Source organism: Galeopterus variegatus, unplaced genomic scaffold, assembly GCF_000696425.1.
Source record: "Galeopterus variegatus unplaced genomic scaffold, G_variegatus-3.0.2 Scaffold7678, whole genome shotgun sequence".
Taxonomy (NCBI): domain Eukaryota; kingdom Metazoa; phylum Chordata; class Mammalia; order Dermoptera; family Cynocephalidae; genus Galeopterus; species Galeopterus variegatus.
In genome coordinates this window covers 75938-97669 of record NW_007733789.1, presented here as the reverse complement: position 1 = coordinate 97669, position 21732 = coordinate 75938, and the positions used below count along the sequence as shown (strand labels likewise).

The window sequence follows — 21732 nt, the reverse complement described above, 5'->3', positions numbered from 1 at the left end:
GACACACATTGAGACCACAGAAGGGACCCTGTCACATTGTCATTTTTGATTGGGGTGTGCCTCTGCGAGTGGTGTGCTGTAGTGACATATGTGGTATTTAAGGCTGGCCCTGTTTTCTGCAGCACTGCCTTCTTGTCCTGGAGTGTCACCTGGGCAGTGGCTGGTGGGTTTACACTAACGAGGGCCCTCACAGACCTGACATGGTACCTCACCAGGCCATCTTTGGCATCATACCTACCAGAGTGCTATTCCCCATAGAGATGTGTTCTGATACTTTCTCCTCCTGGCTTCTAGGAGCAAAGGTCATGCAAAGGGAAGGCTGGAAGGACCTTCTGTCCCACATTAGGGGCTGTGTCAAAGCTCCTGAGATGGGGACCTGGGGATATCTGTTTCTGGTTCTGGATACTTTCATAGAAGGACTCACATCCACCTCTCCTCCCACACTCCGTGCTGACCCACGCTTATCCTCACCACTTTGGTGAGTGGTCTCAGTTCACAGTGAGGTAGCAGGACTTGAACATGCCCTGGTGGAGGACAAATCATTGTTCACTTGTGTCTTTTGAGGCTCATCCTGGTGTATCATTTGTGATGGGACAATTGATTCACTGCCGTTCATGCTCCTAAGGATGCGTCTGTTTTCCTGGATGAACAAATCCTGTCACTAGAGCTATGACATTTAACCCACCTGGGACAGCTCAGCAGAACTCAGTAGCTTACAACTGGGCAGTGAAGGACAGTTCCCTGGTGGCCTTGGAACTCCAGTTCTCCCCTTTTCCCTGCTTGTAGTTCTCAGGAATAACTGTTGAATGTGCTTGAAAGACAACGTCCTGAGACAGGGCTGGACTGGGCAGCATGTCCTGGGCCATGTTCCCATCCCTCCCAGGGAATGTAGCACCTTGAGTTAGGGAGGAACTGGCTGGGACAGTCCAGCATTTTTTCTTCCTCCCCTGGATGGAGGACGTACTTCAGAGCTTTAGCCCAGTGGGCTGTGTGACCTCTGGGGTTCACCACCTGGAGTAGGCTGCCTTTCGGGGTCCTGTTGCTGTGGTACAGGTGGGACACACACAGTTGAGACTCCATGTACCCTGGGCAGCTTTCCTGAGTGTTGCGGGACAGCTCACAGAGATAAGAGATGTCTGTCCCTTGTCTATCTGTTAGTGATAAACCTACTTCGTGTAACCTGTTGCATGTGAGCATGCTCTGACTTGCTGGATGCAGACACGCTGGTGACTATGTGCAGTGAGCCTGCGTCTCCAGCTGCACATTCACGTTTGGCTGCTCCGCATCCACCCATTTCCAACTGAGCTCACGGCTGCTGCAGTCCCTCTGCCACGTGGCCAGGTGTGTTGTGGAGACCCGAGAGCAAAAGACCCCTCTAGAGTCTGCAGGTAACCTTGAGATCCCTGGGGACATGGAGAACTAGTGAACAAGATGAGGTGTCCATGTCCATCTCCACCAGCCAGTCCTTAGCAGGAGTGGCCCTTGCTCCTCACGACCTCAGCCCAGCCAGGTGTGGACACATCCTCCTCAGCTCAGGCTTGACCTGGGCTCTGGACACTTGGTTGGGGGAACCATGAGAGCCTGGACCACAGCAACCTTCTCCCTCCCTGTGCCCACGTGGGACAGGGACAAAGGGACTTGTAGGTGAGGACAATTCAGAAAGGAAATCCCTCCAGGCCTCCTCTGCACTTGCCTCTGGGACTGGACCGCTGCCTGCTGCGGGTTCCCTGTATGACCTGGTGGCCCTGTGTGCACTTGCAGGGAGGTCTGTGTCTGAGCTTGCACTGAGATACCCTCTCTGTGTCTCACACAGTAATGAACGCCTGTGTCCTCAGGGGCCACACTGTGTATTTGCAGATGCAGTGTGTTCTTGGAATAATCACTGGAAACAGTAAATCTGCCTTTCACAGGCCCAGCAGACTCTTCTGTGAGGCCACCAGCACGATGTCTTTTCAAACCAACCCACTCCAGCCCTTCCCTGGAGCCTGCTGGACCCAGATCATCCAGTTGTTCCTGAAGGTGAATCCAGAGGCTACACAGGAGAGTCTCAGAGTCCCCACAGTCAGCACCAAGTCTCCCCTGGACTCCACCAGCTGCACCTCATGCTAGACACCGGCAAACACAGAGACATGGTGTTTACATGGACTCACATGGATGCAACACATGCACACACAAGACTCTCAATGCACCCCACTCCTGAAAACGACCTTGGTCGATGATGAGGAATAAAAGCCAGCTTGGCACAGAGTTCCTGGAGGAGCTGCTGGGTTCTGTCCTGTCCCAAAACCTGGGTGGAGCTTCTCTGTGAGAATGCCTGGCAAGCCCCCTCTTTGTATCAGGAGAGGAGAATCCATTTGCGTGTGCTGCAGACACAACTGTGCAGCCTGGACTCCGTGCTGTTCCTGGTATAGCTGCTGGGTTCTGTCCTGTACCAAAACCTGGGTGGAGCTCCACTGTGAGAATGCCTGGCCAGCCTCCTGTTTGTATCAGCAAAGGAGAATCCATTTGCATGTGCTTCAGACACAACTGTGCAGCCGGAACCCTGTGCTGTGTGCAAGACCTTGTCATCTTATGAATGACCCCAGGTGCAGCCAGGACCAAGAATGCCAGCAACAAGGTGGCCCCTGTCCTGAGCATCCCTCCCACTCTGTCTTAACAAGGCCCCTATGATCCGACCCATCCCTTTTGATATGATCCTCAGGAATTGAAATTCCTCTGGCCTCAGGGTTTTGTGAACGTGGATGAGGAGACTGTGAGGTCTTCCCCAGAGGTGCCATGGTTGGGGACATCTTACTGCTTTTCTTCATTTCCTGTGTTACGTGTGACTTTTCTGGGTCTAGGGAAATTTGAGTTGATAAAATATCCAGGCATAAAGGACCCCACTGGAATGATCCCCATCTCCCGCTGAGCCTTCCTCTTGGCCAGCCTGGTGCTCTGCAGACACCTCCTTTCAGGGCTGCAGAAGAGCTCCGTGGTGCTCCGAGTATTTCTTCTGTTGGCATCCCCTGTTGAAAAGACCCCTCCCTTCTAATGTACACCACACAGGGATCCAGATGAGTACTAATTGGACTCAGTTGTAGACTGAGTCTCTCTTTCCACTGATCTCTTCACCAGAAAGTGGACCATGTGTGTCGATGGAGTGAGCTCACTGCACACCATGGATATGGGTGCACCCCCTACCCGAGACCCATGGAGCAGGTGTGGTAAGGAGGTCCCTGACAGACACCAGGGAGGAGGTAAGATGAATAGGGGGTGCCAATGTTTTGTAGCCAAATGAAACATCCACCACGTTGAGGCCTTTGACCCACATTCAGGTGAACTTGCTGATGCTCCTCACAGAGCTGCACCTGTTGATCACACCCTCCCCGTGAGCTGGCAACCTGCAGAGCTGCCCTCTGACTCCACCATTAGTGTTTGTCTACTGTGGCATAATCCTTCCACTGATGCCAATTGTCGAGCTAGGACTGGGTCTGAAGCTTAGAGACCCCACGAGCCCACTCACAAACCATTCACATGCAGGTCTATGAGCTAGGAAACTGGACAAAAACGTCCTTGGAGCCTTGATTGAAGACAGAGGAATCTTTATTTAGCACACACAACACTAGGAGCTAAACAGTACAAAGAGATACTCAGAAACTCCAAAACTCAACTGCTACCAGCAAAGTCCAAAGAAAAACTGAAACTGAGCAGCTGCCAGCAGAGTAAACACGCTCTATTGTTAGAGGTGAGCTCTGCCCCAGCCTACTTCACAAACTGCATAACACACAAAAGCTATTAACTAGAAAGATACATGGGTGCACATGCACACCAACTCTACCCACCCACAACTTGTTGACAAGAAATGTGTGGGGCCTGACTAAATCATCCTATTTTCCCCACAACTCCCAATAATCAATATCATCCCAGTGCTTACAAACTAATGACCATGGTGTCTTGTGAGCCACTATAACTGTCCTTTGTTTTAATTAGCATCTTTTACACAGGATGACATGATCCCAAGAGTGCAGTTCAGTGAAACATCCCCAAGCACTGATGTGGTGACACAGGCTGAATGCACAGAAATGACCCCATGTGAAGGTGAGAGGCATTAACTTCCCTGTCCTGGGACTCCCCTCCTGCCCTCCCCAGCCCTCCCACCTTCTCTCTTCCTTGGGACTCACTCTCTGAAAGTCTAAATTCTGACATGAGTTTTGGCTGATTTTGAACTTGATTTAAATGGGGTCTTAGGACACCTGTACTACTGAATCTGCCTTCTTCACTTAACATCACATCCCGAGGCCTGGCTGTGGGGAAAATAGGATAATTTAGTCAGGCTCCCTCCACATTTGTTGTCAACGAGTTGTGTGTGTGGAGGTAGTGCGCATGTGCACCCACGTATCTTTCTAGTTATTGCTATTTTGTGTTCTTCAGTTTTTGAAGGAGGCTGGCCCCTGAACTCACATCAGCACCGCACTCTACCGAGTGAGCCACGGGCCGGCCCCCCCAGAACTCACATCTAACAATAGAGCACATTTACTCTGCTGTCAGCTGCTCAGTTTTTCTTTGGACTTCGCCAGTGGCAGTTGAGTTTCTGAGCTTCTCTGGGGACTGCTTAGCTCATAATGTTGTGTGTGCTGAATAAAGACTATTCCTTCTTCAACCAAGGTTCCAAGGAAATTTTTGCAGGTGACCTAGATTATAGACCTGCATTTGAAGGGTTTATGAAGGTGTTCAAGGGGTCTGTGAACACCAGACCCCAGCTCTAGGTCTACATTGACGGAAGTCATTGTCCCTGTCTTTGCAGTGTAATTATTTTGTGCTTCCTTATATCATTCTGTTTTCTGAATAAACATCAATTTATTACACTGTCCCACAGTCAGAGGGCATTTGGGAGTTTTCTAGGTTTTGGTAAACCAGAACATACATCTGAGAACATTCCTGCACAAACCTTTTCATACATGCACCTTGGAGATCAGGAGTGTTTTTGAGTCACTGGCTATACTGAGAAAGCAGAAATTAGTTTGGATTGAGAGAGTGGAAGTCTGCCCTGCCCTTCATCAACTGGGATAACAGATGCATAAGAAGCAGCCCCAGAATAAACAGGAATCAACCCTCCTCTCAAGGACTCACTTCAGCTGTGAGCATCAGGACAATCCTCTTTTTCAGTGACTGCTGTTTACTTCTCACTGTGAATCCTCATTCTCTAGAATTTTCCGCTGTGAGAATCACTGATGTTTGAAATGCACCAGTGAAAGCAGCACATGTCTCTCCCTCCTGGAGGACTGAAGTCATGTTGGTGCAGGGATTAGTCCTGATTTCCTACACTGGCATTAAGGTGTCTGGACACACTTCCTGCTTTCTGAGAGACGCATTTAAACTTCTGCTTCTTTCCTTCCTGTGAGATTAGGCTTCTACATCTCGTATTCACTGTCCCTTCATGTGTCATCATTTGTATGGATCCATGTATATTTTGCCAGTTTTCCTTTCTTTCAAATTTATTAAGAGAATGGTAATAAAATAAAATAGCAGTGAGCCCATCACATGGCATGAAAAACAGAATCTCTTTTTCATCCTTCTTATAACCATCCTATTCACTCATTTTCCAGAGACAAGACTCATTCCAAACTCTGTGTTCATCTCTCCATGTCTCACTTTACTAATGAAGATTAATCAGTCTTGTGTAGATAATCCACACTGTCTATACCATGTGCCCCTGTAGTGCCTTCTTGCCACCAATCCAGACCTCTCCCTGAGGGCTGCCTGACCCAGTTCCAAGTAGCAGTGTTGCTAGGGACAGTGTCCCCAAAGATGGCACAGGTGAGGGACAGGGTCTGTGAAGGCTTTGCCAGGATAGGCCCCTATTCCAATTAGCTGCACGTAGGACAGGCCACTTGGAGAGAAGGGAAACTGCAAAGTTACACTCCCCATCACTGTCTGAATGCTACTGGGACACTGTATGTCCCCAACACTGACCTCACAGACACCCAGTGCTGGGGGAATACAAGGAAAGAGCCAGATGTTTAATGGGGTGATGCAGAGTCGCTGCAGGATGTATCCCATGAAATTTTCAAATAATCAAGTTTAGGTGCAGTCCACTGTCTCTACTGTTTCTGCCTTCAGTTTCATCACTTTGTTCTTATCCCTATTTTCCTTCCTTTTGTTTGATTTCAGTGGATTTCAATCTCCCCTTTCTTGTTGTGTAACGTGGAAGCTGAGATCAATGACTTGAGGCCCTTCTGCTCTGCAGGAAGCACTAGATGCTGTACGTTGTCCTCTGAGCTCTGCTGCAGCTGCATCCCACACGTGATACTGTCTAATCTCAGGTTCACTCCACTTTTCCTTCAGATCTGAAAGGTATTTTCCCTTGAGTTAAAATTCAGTGTTGACGGGCACTTTTCCTTCAGATCTAGAAGCTTTTTCCCTTGAGTTACAATTCAGTGTTGATGGATTTGTCTTTCCGTTCAGAACTTTGAAGGGGTCCCTCCATTGTTCTCTAGCTCTGACAGGTTTCTTTGCATGGATTTGATGTTATCAACCTTGTTTCTCTCTTAAAATTGTCTTTTTTTTTTTCTCCTCTTAATATTGTATTCACTTTCTCTGGTTTTCAAGACTTCGATTTTGATACACCTTCAGTTGATTTTCTTCTTTCCTTCTTCTTCCCCCCCCCCCTTTTTCTTGTCATGGCTTTGCCATCTTAGATCTGTGGGATTTTAGTTTCCATGAAATCTTGAAAATATTTGCCCCTGATGTACTTAGACATTTCTTTAGTCTTCCTGCACTTTCTCCTCTTTCTGGTGTCCCAACTACATGTGTACTATATGGCTTCTCTTGTCTCTTACCTAAGTGACAGGTACTATTTCTGAAAACTTTACATTCTGTGCTGCATTTTGGGGTAACTTTTATTACTTGTCTTCAAGTACACCAATGATTTATTATTCAGTGTTAATCTTATTTCATGAATTATTTAATTTCCGATATATATATATTTTAACATCTAGATGTTCCATTTTGGTCCTTTGACTTCCTCACATTTTTCTTCTAAGGATAGTTCTGTTGTCCTATACTTTACTGAAAAACATAGACTTTTCATCATAGATGTTTCAATAATCTTCTCTCTGATACCAGGTGTTAGGATTCTCCAGACAAGCAATAGCTAAAGAAACTATNCTGGAGGCCTGGGAATGCCCATGGTGCAGTTCTAGTCCAGGCCCCAAGCCCTGAGGACCACAAGATTGATGGTGCAAGCTTAGGTCGAAGTCCAAAGACCCAGAACCAGGGAAGCTGACATCTAAGTGAGGAGGAAACTGACTTCACATCTCAAGCACAAGGAGAGAGTCTGCCATCTCTTGGCCTTTTTCTTCTATTTGAACCCCCGGTATGTGGGATGAAGCCCACCTAGACTGATGAGCCTGGTCTTCTCTGCTCAGTTAACCTATTGAACTGCTATTGTGTTCTGGAAACACCCTCACAGACAAAATCAGAAACAATGTTTCCCCGGCTGTCTGGGTATCTTTTAATCCAATCAAGTTGACACATAAAATCAACTACCACATTCCATTATCTCTTTTTCATGAGACTCTTTCTATTGATTCATTTTTATTCCAGTGGTGGGATATATTTTAATGATTTTTTGAATGCTTAGTTATTTTTAATTTTATTCAGCCATTTTGATTTTAGGTTGTTTGGTGATGCATTTTGTCTGTCCCCTAACTTTGTCACATTGTTTGGAATCAGTTGGATGCTTTCGAAGCTATTGTTGGCATACTTTAGGTCAGGTTCCTAACAGATTTCAGTCATGGACTAATTTTGCACTACTAGTAATGTGACGGTCTTCAGAGGACTCTACCCACTGCTCCCTGTATCATGAGATCTTTCCAGTCTGGCCATGGAAACAGAAACAGTTCTTCCCTTGTGTGGGCCCTTAGAAGTTTTTGTTTAAAGCTTTCTGGTGAGTCTTTCCTCGATACCGAGTAGTTTTTTTCATGGGTGCAGTGGTAAGTTCCCATCCAAGGAGGTGAGGGGAGCCTCCCTAATCCTGTCCTCTCCCTACCTGTCCACTCTGCTGTGGCCTCCTCTCAGGCAGTCCTCCCACACTCTGTAGCTCCTGGGCTCTCCTTGACTCTTTTCTCTGCTCCTTAGCTCACCAACATTGTTTCCTCTATCTTTTCCAGTGTCTTGGTAACTGCCTCCAGATTATAGAGGATTTGTCTGCCATGTCACCTCAGACAAGGATAGGGTTGCTTGGCAGATAGGGATGTGCTAAGGCAACATCAGGGCTGGGCTGGGACACACAAGAACAGAGTGGAGCCTGTGTCATCTCTCATCAACTCCCAATCTCAGCTTCAGGGCTGTGGTTGACCCGCAGAAGTGTGTACCCTTCGTGGGGATCTGAACACCACTCGGTGGAGAGATGGGGCAGCTGAAGGACAGCAGAGCAGGAGCTGAGGAGTGGCCAAACCTCACTATATTGTGACCAGTGCCTAAGAGACAAGCACACGTGATGCCTGCACCGACCTTCTAGGTGTGGTGATCAAGTCTGCTGCTGGGCCCCTCCCTCACGCCCCACAGCTCCTGCTCTGTGTATTTCACTGCATATATGTGGTCTGGTCATAGGGACATTGGTTACATTAAGGATTACAGGCCTGTCTGGTCTATTATCTAATCACTGCATGACACTAGCATCTCTTTGTCTTGTCCACCAAGGTGCTCTGAAGCTGGTGAAGCCATCTGGACATGCTCTGCCATAAAGTGTGTGACTTGTTATAGGTGGGCTGGCACCACCAGCCACATGTGCCCCTCACAAGATGCAGGCCAGTCCTGCGCTAGTGCCTGAATTGCCTGGTTATACATCTGAAAGTCACAAGGGCTCACTTGCATAGGTAAGGAAGGTTCAGCTGACCCGCCTGTTACCTGTTTGGGCCTCCGTAGATAGATGAACACATGATATGGACATTAGGGGACTGAGGGGTTGAGTTCATCAATGGACAAACCTTTATTCAAATCCACAAGGGGCAGAGTTGTGCGTAGCTGAGGTTAGGGGATCATATACGTACAAAGGGAGTTTTTAAGAGGTCAAAGAGTGTGAGCTTAGAACACACAACCAATGGGCCTTGTTTCTTTTTCAGTTAACTTATTTCCAGCCAAGGATGATGAGGATGTTCTGGAAGATCTATTTGTCATGAATGAAACATGAGTCATAGAAATTCAGTGAAGGAAAAGAGCCTGGTGACTGCTCAGATCTCATTTTCAAAACACATTGTCGGGTTTTCCCTCACTAACGGAAAGGATGTGAGGAATTAAAAACACAAAGAAAAAGGCATGAAGTGTCTCAGGAGACACCTCAGAATTTGGGGAGGACACGAAACCATGGATGTCTACAGGAAACACCCCAGTGTCCTCTGCACCTGCCACTGGCACGAGGCCCCTGAGCTCGGTGTGTCCTGAGCGCCCCCTGGTGGTCCCGTGTGTCCCTGCAGTACGTTCTTGTCTGGGCTCCCAGTGACGTCCCCTCACTGTGTGTCTCTCGCACAGTAATATGTGGCCGTGTCCTCAGCTCTCGCATTGTCAGTTTGCAGATACAGTGTGTTCTTGGCGCTTTCCCTTGGGATGGAGAATCGGCCCTTCACGGAGTCTGCGTAATATGTGCTACCACCACTCCAGCTAATGGTTGAGACCCACTCCAGCCCCTTCCCTGGAGTCTGGTGGACCGAGTGCATGCCGTAGTGACCAAAGGTGAATCCAGAGGCGACACAGGTGAGTCTCAGAGACCTTCCAGGCTTCACCAAGCCTCCCCCGGACTCCAGCAGCTGCACCTCACACTGGACACCTGCAAACACAGAGAGACCCTGGTCAAAAAACTCTCACACAAATCCACTATTTCTCCGACTCATAACCACACATACTCAATGTCACTATTTAGCCTTAATATGACCTTTTAATATAGCAAGAAAGAAAACCCAGCTCAGTCCAAACTCCATGGTGACTCGACTGTGTTCAGTCCTGATCACCGAGTTGGAGCACCTGGGAACCTGGGGCTGGGGCTTGTCTCCCAGAGCTGCAGGGTCAGGGCTGGGCTGCTTTACATCAGCAGAGGGAGGCCCTATTTGCATGTCCTCCTGCTACATAGCAGGCTCTGTGGTGGGAGCCTGTGAAGAGGGCATAGTCCAGAGCAGATGTGAATGCTCCAGGGGAGTTTGTTGGCAATAACTATATTTGTGACAATATATATTTTTTTTTTATTATATGACTGTAACTTTTATAAAAATTTATAATCCAACTTATGTTATTTTTGCACAGAAACACAAAATATTTGAGGCACTTATGAATGGTAATTATTTATATAGATGTGCAGTTGTAAATAAAATCATCAAAGGATTATACAGTGTTTCCAAGAGCTCATGTATGGTCAGAGGGAGCCTCAGTGTCTGGGCCTTTTCTCCCCACCACGGATCCAACCCCAGGACAGAGCTGCGTCTGCCTGGTGACATTTGCCTAGTTAGGTTCTCCTTCCTGTAATCACACTTTGTGATTTGCTGTGTTCTGTCTTTTATTCACATCATACTTAGAGAACCAGAGTTCATGCAGATACAATTTAAAGGATCTCTTAAATTATATGTTTCAGTATTTCTCTATCTCTCTTTCTCTATTGACACCTGCTTTTACTTGTAACCATCATAAGGAGCTATAATAGACAGAACACACTGCACCTATTTAAAGTGTGCACTTGATGAGTGCTGACATACATGTGCACCTGCACAGTCACCACCACAGTGGAAATAGTGCACAAATATTTCATCCCGAAGCATTTCCTGCTGTCCTTCTGATTTCTTCGTCCCATTCCTCCTTCCTCTCACCCTATGTCCAGGCAACTCGTGAACTTCTTTATGTTACTTCACAGTATTTTTTTCTCATCTAGAATTTAAGTAAATGGAATATGCAGTCTGTGCTTGTGATTCCTTGTTATACTTCATTCTGATCTTTGTTCAAAATGTGTGAATCAGACACTCGTGACTTTTAATACCGAGTAGTAATCCCAATGTATGAAAATGCCTCTTTTATTCAGTTTACTTGCTGATGGGAATTTGGATCATGTTCACATTCTGGATATTATAAAGTAAGCTGCTCTTAGATTACAAATGTAGAGATGGAGTAAAAGTGTTTTTACTTATTGTTTCAACAAACACAATAACAATAGCAAGCCCACTGGATAAGTGACAAATTAGCACATTTTCTTAAACAAATCAAAGAGTAAAGTTAAGAACACAAACAGCAAACCTGAAATCAGGACAGAGTAGTTTGCAGGGAAAAGCAGGATCAAATCTTAGCTCACCTGGTTCAGAGATCACTAGGTGGCAAACACACTAGAACAAAGATGAAATTAGAAATAATTCATGAATTTCCAAATGTCCAGTGTGCTAGAGCATCAGAGTGTGAATCTGCCAGGATGCACATATCTGCAGGGACCCTAACTTCTTTCTGGCTTATCCAGGTTGGGGAGAATCACTCAGCTCCTGCCTCCTGGGCTGGTGCTCAAGGGGGAGAGGAGCAGCACCCTGCGTAATGCTCCAGCACCTCCCCCAGATCCTCCACACGACAAGTTATCAATGTGCACGGGAGGCAGCCAAGCCAATATTTATGCTTTACATTTTGAGAAACTGCTGAACAGTTTTTCGAGGTGGATATACAATTTTATGTTGTCACCAGCATTTTATGAACAAACATATTTCTCTACATCCTCATCAATATCTCTTATTATTCCTCACTTTTATCATATTCATATGACGTGGCACAAAACAGAAACTTAAAACATAAAAGAACCCGCATACAGAGCACTGCATGTTATTAATTCCACTTATGAAAATTATCCAGAATATGCAGGCATGGAGACAGAAATTAGGTTAGTGGTCACTGGACTGGGATAAGGAGGGGGAAGGGAGGACTGGAATGTGACACTGAAGAGACGTGTTCATTTTGGGATACTGAAATAATCTAATATTAAATTTTGTTGGTGGTTGCACAAATTTGGTTAATTATTTTGTGAGTAACGTATACTGAAGTCTTCTAAACTGTACACTTTTATAGGTAGATTTTATCATAAGTAAGGTATGTTTCAATAAGTTTAAGATTCTATCCATCATTTTCAAATTTTAATACAGTTATACAATTTTATACCCTTTATAACCCCCATGAAACATACTTTTGTGAAATAAACAGCAAACGTATTGTGATGTCAGTAATTTAAAGGATATGAGAGCATGAGAAACTGTGTGGTATTTTGATAAAGTCCCGTTTGCTTATTTTCTCTTTTGTTATTTGTGCTTTCTGGCTCATGTTCATAGAGTCTGTTCACACACCTAGTTCCTGAATTGTTTCGCCTATATTTTGCCTTTGTGATATTTAAGTTTCAGGTCGCATAATTGTCTTTAATCCACTGTGAGTTGAATTTAGTACACGGTGTGAGGTAAATACCTAGTGTCACCCTTCTGCTTATGGACATCCAGTTTTCCCTGCATCACTTGTTGAGAGGAAGTCTCATCCCCAATGTAGATTTTGTTGCCTTTGTCCAATATCAGATGGCTGTGAGCCTGAGGGGTGATTTCTGTATTTTTTGTCAATTCTGCTCCACTGGCCTGAGTGTCTATAGTCAGTCATAATAGTGTCTACAGTCAGTAATAATATATTTCAAAATAGCAAGGAGAGTAAGTATCAAATGTCTTCCCAAAAAATTTCTAATTTGATGTGATGGATATATTGACCAGCTTGACCTTGAACTCTACACAAATATTCCTGTTGTCCAGAAGGCAAAACATCACTAAAGACAAAATGTCTCATTAGTTTAGGTATACTGTGTTTCCATTTGTATTGTCAGGGCAAGCACTCAGACCCTTCAAACCCATTGTACAAACTGGGTGACAAACACCTCACATGCCAGGCTGGGTCACCAGACACTTCACACACAGGTCCATGCTAGGGAATTGGGAAAGATCTTGGTACCATGGGTAGATAACATGAACTCCATCTTCAGCCACAGCAGCAGCAGCAGCTTACAGGTCCAGCAGCTTACAAGTCTGGTGGTGGTGGAGGTGGTGGTGGGAGCGGCCTTGAAGAGGGTCCCAGTGGCTCTGACAGCAACAGCTTCGATCAACACCCTCCAGCAGCAGTAGAGGCTTCCCTGTAGCCCCTGTGGGCACCCCAGGGGTGGAGGCAGCACCGTGGATCAGATCCACTCACCTTTTATACTTCAGTCCATAACCCAGGACACCTGGGTGCACATGCGCAATTACATAAGACAATAACCAAGGAACACCTGGGCACACGTGCATATTTACATCAAATGCTCAGCAATATTTTGAAAATCTGAGGGGTCCTGAATATTTTCCTATATTTTCCCAACAGATCTAATTATTCCACATTATATACATTTATCAAAACATCATTCTGTTCCCCATAAATGAATACAATTATGCTTTGTCATATAAGATGATATTAATAAAAGGTGAAGGAGATACAGCCTCTCTCAGACAACACAGTGGTAAAGGATCAAGGCATCCCTCAGAAATCCTGAATGAGCTGAGGACAGCTGCCTGCGCAGCTGCTATTTGACACCTTCAATGTGAAAAGTGGAAGTAAATAAGCAGCAACCAGAAGGAAACATAAACACAGCCCTTTTCTCCAGGTGTGACACAAGGAGTTCTGGGTTCAGGTCACACACATAAGAAGCTTGGACGTCATCGCCCCATCCAGACAACAATAAAAACATGTAACAAAATGAAAATTGGTGACAATTTTTATATCTGTAAAGAAGTGAAGTCACAGCATGAACTGTTGTCCCTGAATTTGAAGATGCAGCCAGGAAGACACAGAGAGTCACAGCTTGTCTGATTAGAAACTCATGAGCAGAAACCTCAGTGGGACCCAGGACTGGGGGAGATAAAGCAGAGCTGCAGCTGAAGACTCAGAGCTGGGAAATCTGAGAGTTGGGTGCAGCCCAGTGGAATGGTCTCAGGGATCCTCAAAACTTTAAACTCTACCTCAGAGGCCCAACCTTGTTCTCTTAGAAAATATCAGAGAAGAATCCTCCTGTTCACAGCAGAAAAAGGGAGGAAGCAGCCATTCTGAAATACAGCAGAGCATGACCTTCTCTATAAGAAGGCTTGGCCTTAGGAGAAGCGAGTTTAGCTGATTCTAATAGATTGCAGTTTTATCAGAGCATCATTGACCTGAGAGAAGAGAAAAAATGCGGGCCGGCCCGGTGGCGCACTGCTATAGTGCGTCGCTTGGGAGCACGGTGGCGCTCCCGCTGAGGGTTCGGATCCCACATACAGACCGGTTCCCGCTCACTGGCTGAGCGAGGTGCGGGTGCAGCACCGAGGTTTGCAATCCTGTTGCCGGTCCCGGTCCGGTACGGGTGTGACACTGAGGGTAGCGATCCGTTGCCGGACACGAAAAAAGACAAAAAGGAAAAAAAAAAAAAAGAAGAGAAAAAATGCATCCCCTCCACATCCCTCAAGAGAATTGCAGTCTCTCCTAAGGGAGGGTAAAGGGAGAAGCACTTGGGAAGGTCCCACCCAGGACACGGCTCACTAAAGGACAGAACTCATCCTAGGACTGTGCACTGCTTCCCTACCCCACACCTTACCCACATCCACAGGGATTCTGTATCATGACAGAGAAAAACTAAAACATAACATGCACCTTAGACATTATTTAAGAAGGCTCTATGAAAATGTATTCCACAGAGGAGACAAAAACAAGGACATCAGGGGACATTTTATGCAGTGTTTTCCTTTTCTTGTCATCCTGTGAGACTCTTGTGTCTGAGAGACCCAACCCAAAATTCAGCCCAGCAGGGCTCTGCTGGGTTTGTATCTCTGCGCTTGTCACCCAGAATCCTCCAAATGGAAATATATGAGCTGTGTGTGGCCCTCAGGCATCTGCTTCTCCATCCAGGACACTGAGGAATGGGAGGAGAGGGTGACAAATCCTGAACATCAATGTCCACAGTGTGGATGAGGATCCAGAGGCTAAACTGCCTCATTGAGGATAGAGACGCCATGGGCAGAGGTCCTGCAGGATGATAATAACCACGTGGGTGTAGCTGCACTTTATTCAGGGAAAAATGCTGATGTAGGGACAGGGTGCTCCTGGAGAGATGTAACGTTTGGGGAAAATAATAATATATCATAATGATTTGTGTGTCAAGAAAAAAACAGGTCAAGAAAAAACTCAAGGAAGAAAAGTCCCCAGTGAAAAGAACCTTCTTATCTGCACATGAGGAAAGTTACTTCATTCTGTGTTGCCTGCAGTGAGTCACAAAGAACAAATCAGGAAATGACCATGAGGGGCATCTGGGAGTCAGCAGAGCAGAGGAAACCTCAGATCCCAAGAGGAACCCCCCATCCCCTCTCTGCACCTGCTCCATGGGGCACAGGAGCTGGGTGGGCCTTGAGCGCCCCCTGCAGCCCAGTCCCCTCCTTCATCCTGCAGGGAGGTTTGTGTCTGGGCTCACGCTGACTTCTTGTCACTGTGTCTCTTGCACAGTAATACAAGCCTGTGTCCTCGGTGGTCACAGAGCTCAGCTGCAGGGAGAACTGGTTCTTGGACGTGTCTCTAGTGATGGAGGTGCGGCTCTTGAGGGACGGGTTATAAGCTGTATCGCCACTACTACTGATTGCTGCTATCCACTCCAGCCCCTTCTCTGAGAGCTGGCGGATCCAGTGCCAACTATAACCACTGGTTGTGATGGAGTCTCCAGAGACAGTGCAGGTGAGGGAGAGGGTCTGTGAGGGCTTCACCAGTCCTGGGCCTGACTCCTGCAGCTGCATCTCGGACAGGACACCTGGAGAGAAGGAGGATCAGAACCTGTCATTCACATGCAGTCACAAACATACCAGAATCCATGTGTGACATCTGAGACACTCACCTTGGGAAGCTGTCACCAGGCAAAGGAGAAGACCCCACAATCTCATCTTCTATTAGATCTCAACTCTGCCTTCCCCAGAGACCTGAGCCCTGTCTTAGGACAGACCTGTGAGCTTCCACCACCCATTAGTCTACATTTACCCTGGAGCTTGAAGGAAAATTTGCATGTGGGGGAGCTCTGTCCTTATAAGTGGTGAGGAACTGAGGTGGGAACGATTGTATTTTTTGAAATGCTTATATGTTGTTGTTTTTTTTTGTTGTTGTTGTTGAAATTATTTGACATGTATTTATGGTATGGGAGGGAACTTGGTGAGCTACATGGCATAATGTGGCCCCAGCTTTCTGAGTCCCGATCTACCTTCCTTCAACCCCTGTGTTCTGTGCTGACTTGGACCCAGCCCAACTCTCCCACATAAACTCAGGCTCTGTGTCTTGCTTCTACAGTTCTGATCCCAGCACATCCCCTGCTTTCTTTCCCTGGACCCTTTCCTGTGATGTGGTTCTCATCACACCTGAGAGCTTGACTCTTGTTATATTGTTATTGTTACATGAATTCCAGGTCTGCCTTGTGTTTTCCATCCTGCCGTACAAGACACAGCACATCAGAACCACAGAGACTCTGCAGTAAATAATGCCCAGTGCGTTACTGAGGACACTGATTCTCAATATCTGGGAAAGATAAAAATCTTAAATTCCTCCATTCCATGGTCATTCCTGTTCATCGAAAGTGTAGAAATGTTCAACTTAAATTCACTTCTCACCTGCATTTTATAGATTTTATTCCTTCATTTATTCCACCAATCTTATCAGGTATCAAAAAATAAAATCGATTACAATGGTTAACATGAAAGCAGTAATAACATCCTTATTGCTAAACTTTTAAAAACAAATTTTCCCTTGATGTGCACCTGTCTGTGGGCATGAGAGCCAGTCCATGTCTGTGGGCATCACTCTCTGGATGACTGAACACCACAGAGAAAGAGGCCAGGGGCTTGGCTGGATGCTGTGATTTGTCTGCCCCTGTCAGCTCCATGTCAATCCCAAGGACAGCTCCATGTCAAGGAGGGACAGCCCTTCAAGAGTCCTGAATGAATGACAAGAGAGGAGCTGCTGATGGGAAATTTGCAGATGATTCTTCAGGGCCTGTTGACTCACACACTGTGTTGGAGTTTTATCAAAATGTTAAAAGACCTGGTAAAAAGATGTCAATAAACAAAGACTCTGAAATGATAATTCAAGCATTAGAACTAGTATAAGATATGATACAGATTTTGGAATTATCAGAGAGGATATTTTAAAAACTCTGTGTATGTGCATCCATTTATACACTGTTTTTTGTTTTTCAAACCTCCAGCTGACTCTCAAGAGTTCTAGTTGCCCACCTCTGTTTGTCCAGGAGAACTTGTCAGGATGCTCTGCCTCATGGAGAAACAGCCAAGCATCTCAGTGGAATAAGGTAGAAGAAAAGATATCTACAGCTTGCTCATTTCTATTCTAATGTGCTCAGGAGGGAAGTTGTGGTGAGAAGAGGTGTCTGATTCATAACGTCACTCAGGAACCCAGACTCCACTGTTGTGAGGCCCGCAAATCTACACCTAGTGGACAGACACTTAACAGAAAACAGAAGGTGAGGGAATGAAGAATTTCAGGTGGAATGTTTTTTTAACTGCTGTAAAGACACTCAATTTGAGGTCTCCCTAGTAACACAATATAAGTGCTTGACACAGGATTGTTAACCACGAATGCAGTGTTGTAGGGCAGATCTCTAGACCTTGTTCAAACTGCATAACTGGAACTTTTTCTCTCTAGAACATTAAGTTAATTAGCCCAGCTGTGAGTGTGCATGTGATACCTGTGTACATTTCCTCTGGCATAATCTGTCATATGACCCTGACTTACAACAAAAGATAAAAAGTGTGTGTTATCTACTATTTAAGGATAAATGGGAACAACAGGTGTGTGTATGGACTGGAGCCTGACACACCAAGCCTGTGTCACCTCTGTCTATGTCTCTCTCTGTCTCTCTACACACACACACACACACAAAAAAAAAAAACTCACCATTCGTCTTTTGAAAATCTACCCAGATCTGTACATTTGATTGATGCTGAACAACTCCTTGTAATAGAATAAAATGTGAAACCTCACAGTCCTTTTCTGTAGTAAGTCACAGTGTGTAGGAAGAATCTCCCTTAGTACAAAGTGACAGGATGGCCCTGTGTGTTTGGAAAGTCAGTGCATCACAGCCTGTTTCTTTAAATCATAATTGTCCTGCAGGCCTCATGCACATGCTTGTTTCTAACTTGGAAAGAGTGTTGTGTTTAATGGAGAGATCTAGTGTAATAAAAATATTTTAAGATAATTATAGTATTGAAAATTAATTTAGTAAGACACACACAACACTGAAAAGAGAAAATATCTTCATGAAAAAAAAAATGGTCTTAGATGGGATGTCAGAAAAGTGGTAAAAGTACTAGCTGAGAAAATTGTAAATGTCCTTTAAATAAATCAAACAATATTAAAAACTATTATTATGTCATTAATACTAACAATTAATATTACTTGCGTTTTTAGTGAAACCCTAAGCAAAAAAGTAATGATAATAATAATAATAATAATAATAATAATAATAATAATAATAAACAATAATAGTAAATCACCAAACAACAATGTGATGAGAAACCAGCAGAATCATGAACTGAAGAAGTAATCTCTTACGTATGTGGAATCATTGATATAGAAGAAAGAGAGATAAAGAAAACTATCCAGATGAATAAAGAGACGAGATTTACAAATAGTCCTATTAGGCAGAGAAGAAAGGAGGCGTATGGATCATGAATAATGTTAGAGATAAATCACTAATACACCACACCTTCTGAAAATGTGCCTGTGATTGGATAAAGTTTAAGTAGACTGAAAGGTAAAAGAAAAGGCAAAATGGGGGCTTTCATTACAAAAACTGCATGCTGTTAGCAATATTTGCTGTGCAATGGTGTAAGCACATGAATACAAGATGCTTGGGAGTGCAGAGCCAGAAATCAACAATAAAAATACGTGCCAGAGCAATGCTGATATAAAAAATAAGATGTTATGACAAAGGCTTCATTTAAGTTCAATTATGCATGAAGATAACACTACAAACTGCACATTTTTGATACGTGGTAACAAACCAGTCACCATGTCATACTTTGTTCATGGTCTTCCTATCAGACTTTCTAACACAGGATAATGCAGTTCAACTTCAAATGTAACAGGGTCTTGAGGAAATTAGTACATGTTAACTAAAATACTCTGAATCACTTTAAATTTCCTCTTTAAACGCAAAAGTGAGTGTGACACTGGTTGATTTGCTATTTGCATATTATGTACTCAGCCCTTTGAAGTTCACATCTGATCTGTGTGATAATTTTGAGACCGTCACTGTATGTAAAGGAAAGCCACATGTAATCATTTTAAAAGGTTTCCATTAATAATCACGCCGAGTTGAAATATAGAAACACACTCTGCTGTCCTGTGACCAGGTTCCAAATTAGAAAACTGAGCTCATTTGCTAATGCGATTTAGTAATTTTCCCCTAAAAGTGTTTTCAGAGGACCATGTCTATCTCCATGGTCTGTTTCCAAACTTAAGGCTCTGATATTTGGCTGTATATGTGTCCTCTCGTCATTGAGTCACAAGGGATGAGGGTTCTGACCTCACTACTCAGCCCATTCCCTGACTGTTGTCTGACCCCAGCCTCCCATGGGCTTGTCCAAATCAGTGCTCTGCAGCTGGTGGCGCTGTCTGCATGTCCTCTGACACAAGGTGTGTGAGTTGTGAGAGGTGTCCAAGGGTCAGCAGCTGCTGTGTCCTCACAGATAATCTGTGGTTTCAAGAAAACTGCTTGCATTCCATAATTTGTCTTTCTGCTGTGTTGATTGTTTCTTTTGATGTGCAAAAGCTTTTGTAAATGATATAATCCCATTCGTATGTTTTTTCTTTTGTTCCTTGGGCTTTTTGGATCTTATTCACAAAATCTTTGCCTAGACATCTGACAAGGGATTAATATAGAGAATACGTAAGTTTCTCAAACACCTATAGAGTAAAACAAACAAACAAACAAACAAAAAACCAAATTGAAATATGTGCAATGGAGATGAGCAGACATTTTTCAAAAGTAAGATATTCAAATGGCTAACATATAAATGAAATAATGTTCAGCATCAGTAATCATCAGGAAAATGCAAATCAAAACCACATTGAGATGTCATCTCAACCCAGATAGACTGGCCATTATTAAAAGACCATGAATAACAAATGCTGGTGAGGATGTTGAGAATTTGGAAAACTCCTACTATGTTGGTAAGACTGTAAATTAGTAAAGCCAATATGGAGGTTTCTCAATCAACTACAGATACAAGTATCATATGATCCAGCAATCCTAGTACTGTACTTATATTGAAAGGAATGGAAATCTTCATGTCAAATGGACACCTGCAATCCCATGTTCATCAAAACTCTATTTCCAATAGTCAAAATATGGAGCCAACCTAAATGTCCATTGACACACTACTGGATAAGGAAAACGTGATGTACATACATAATGGAATACTACTCAGTCATAAAAAGAATGAAATTTTGCCATTTAAGGCAACATGGATGAGTCTGGAGCAAATTATGTTAAGCGAATAAGCCAACAAGGAAAAAGAAATAATGCATATTCTCACTCATAACTGCATGCTAAGAAAGAAAGAAAGAAAGAGAGAAAGAGAGAAAGAAAGAAAGAAAGAAAGAAAGAAAGAAAGAAAGAAAGAAAGAAAGAAAGAAAGGGAAAAAAAGAAAGAAAGACCTCAATAGTATGTTGAATGTTCAGAAGGAGGGAAAAAACCTAAGGTCACTAGAGATGGGGGGAAGGGAGGGAGTGTGGATGGGAATGACAAGGCAGGTAAAGGGCATAAAGAAAAATTGTGATTTGTAATAATGAGTACGCTAATAATAAAAACTAAAAACCAATAAATATAACTACTTGATGGATGCAGATGATTTCTAATTCATATTAGTAAGATATTTATGTTGATCAGCTCTACATGATATAGATAATTTGGTTCCTATCTTAAATCAGAACTTGTGAGGGCAGCCCGTGGCTCACTCAGTAGAGTGCGGTGCTAATAACACCAAGGCCCTGGGTTCGGATCCCACATAGGGATGGCCGGTTCGCTCACTGGCTGAGCGTGGTGCTGACAACACCAAGTCAAGGGTTAAGATCCCCTTACCGGTCATCTTTAAAACAAAAACAAAAAAAAATAAAAAGAACTTGTGAGACTTTACAAACACTACTTGGTTTTTTTTCATCATATGTAACCAGTCAAGAAAATTGTGGGGATTCTCTAAAGTTGGAACATGGTCATGAAACAAGCCTCAAAGTCTCTTTGGACATTCCCTGGTGGATTTTCTTCAGCTTGTTGGGAGACTGAAGCCCCACACCCTTTCTTGTGAGACCACTCCTACGTGACAATCTGCTCAGATGGCCATGCTTTACATGATAACTGCCTCGAAATCTTTATGCCAGAAACTGATTGCTCCTGGCTATGCAAGTTAATTTGCAAGTGACCTTTTATCCTTCTCTAGAAACTGTTTAACCATAAACATTCTGGGTGGCAACCTTTACTTTGAATGTCCTGTCTTTGTCTCTCCTCAAGATATTATCATATCTTTACATTCCAGACCGTGGCCTCTAGTCAGTTTGTGGTGTTGCCGCCAGTGTTTATAGGCTGACTAGGAATGAATAGCACGTATGGAAGTCTATAAATGCTAGGGCGTGCCAACGCAGGAGACATATCGAAAGCTGGTCCC

The 21732-nt window shown here is 44.3% G+C and overlaps 3 gene segments (V, D, J or C); all 3 read right to left on the bottom strand.

The window, feature by feature from the left end:
• Positions 1 to 1693: 1693 nt before the first annotated feature.
• On the bottom strand, positions 1694 to 2898 carry LOC103607745 (the record flags this gene model as incomplete). The annotated part of the segment is given in 2 exon segments: positions 1694 to 2105; positions 2884 to 2898. Coding segments are annotated over 2 exon segments (427 nt in total), but the record flags the coding sequence as incomplete, so codon positions are not given.
• A 6590-nt stretch (positions 2899 to 9488) lies between these two features.
• On the bottom strand, positions 9489 to 9956 carry LOC103607738. The segment is given in 2 exon segments: positions 9489 to 9805; positions 9911 to 9956. Coding segments are annotated over 2 exon segments (363 nt in total).
• Positions 9957 to 14858: 4902 nt separating this feature from the next.
• Positions 14859 to 15947, bottom strand: LOC103607744. The segment is given in 3 exon segments: positions 14859 to 14932; positions 15488 to 15817; positions 15902 to 15947. Coding segments are annotated over 3 exon segments (450 nt in total).
• Positions 15948 to 21732: the final 5785 nt, after the last annotated feature.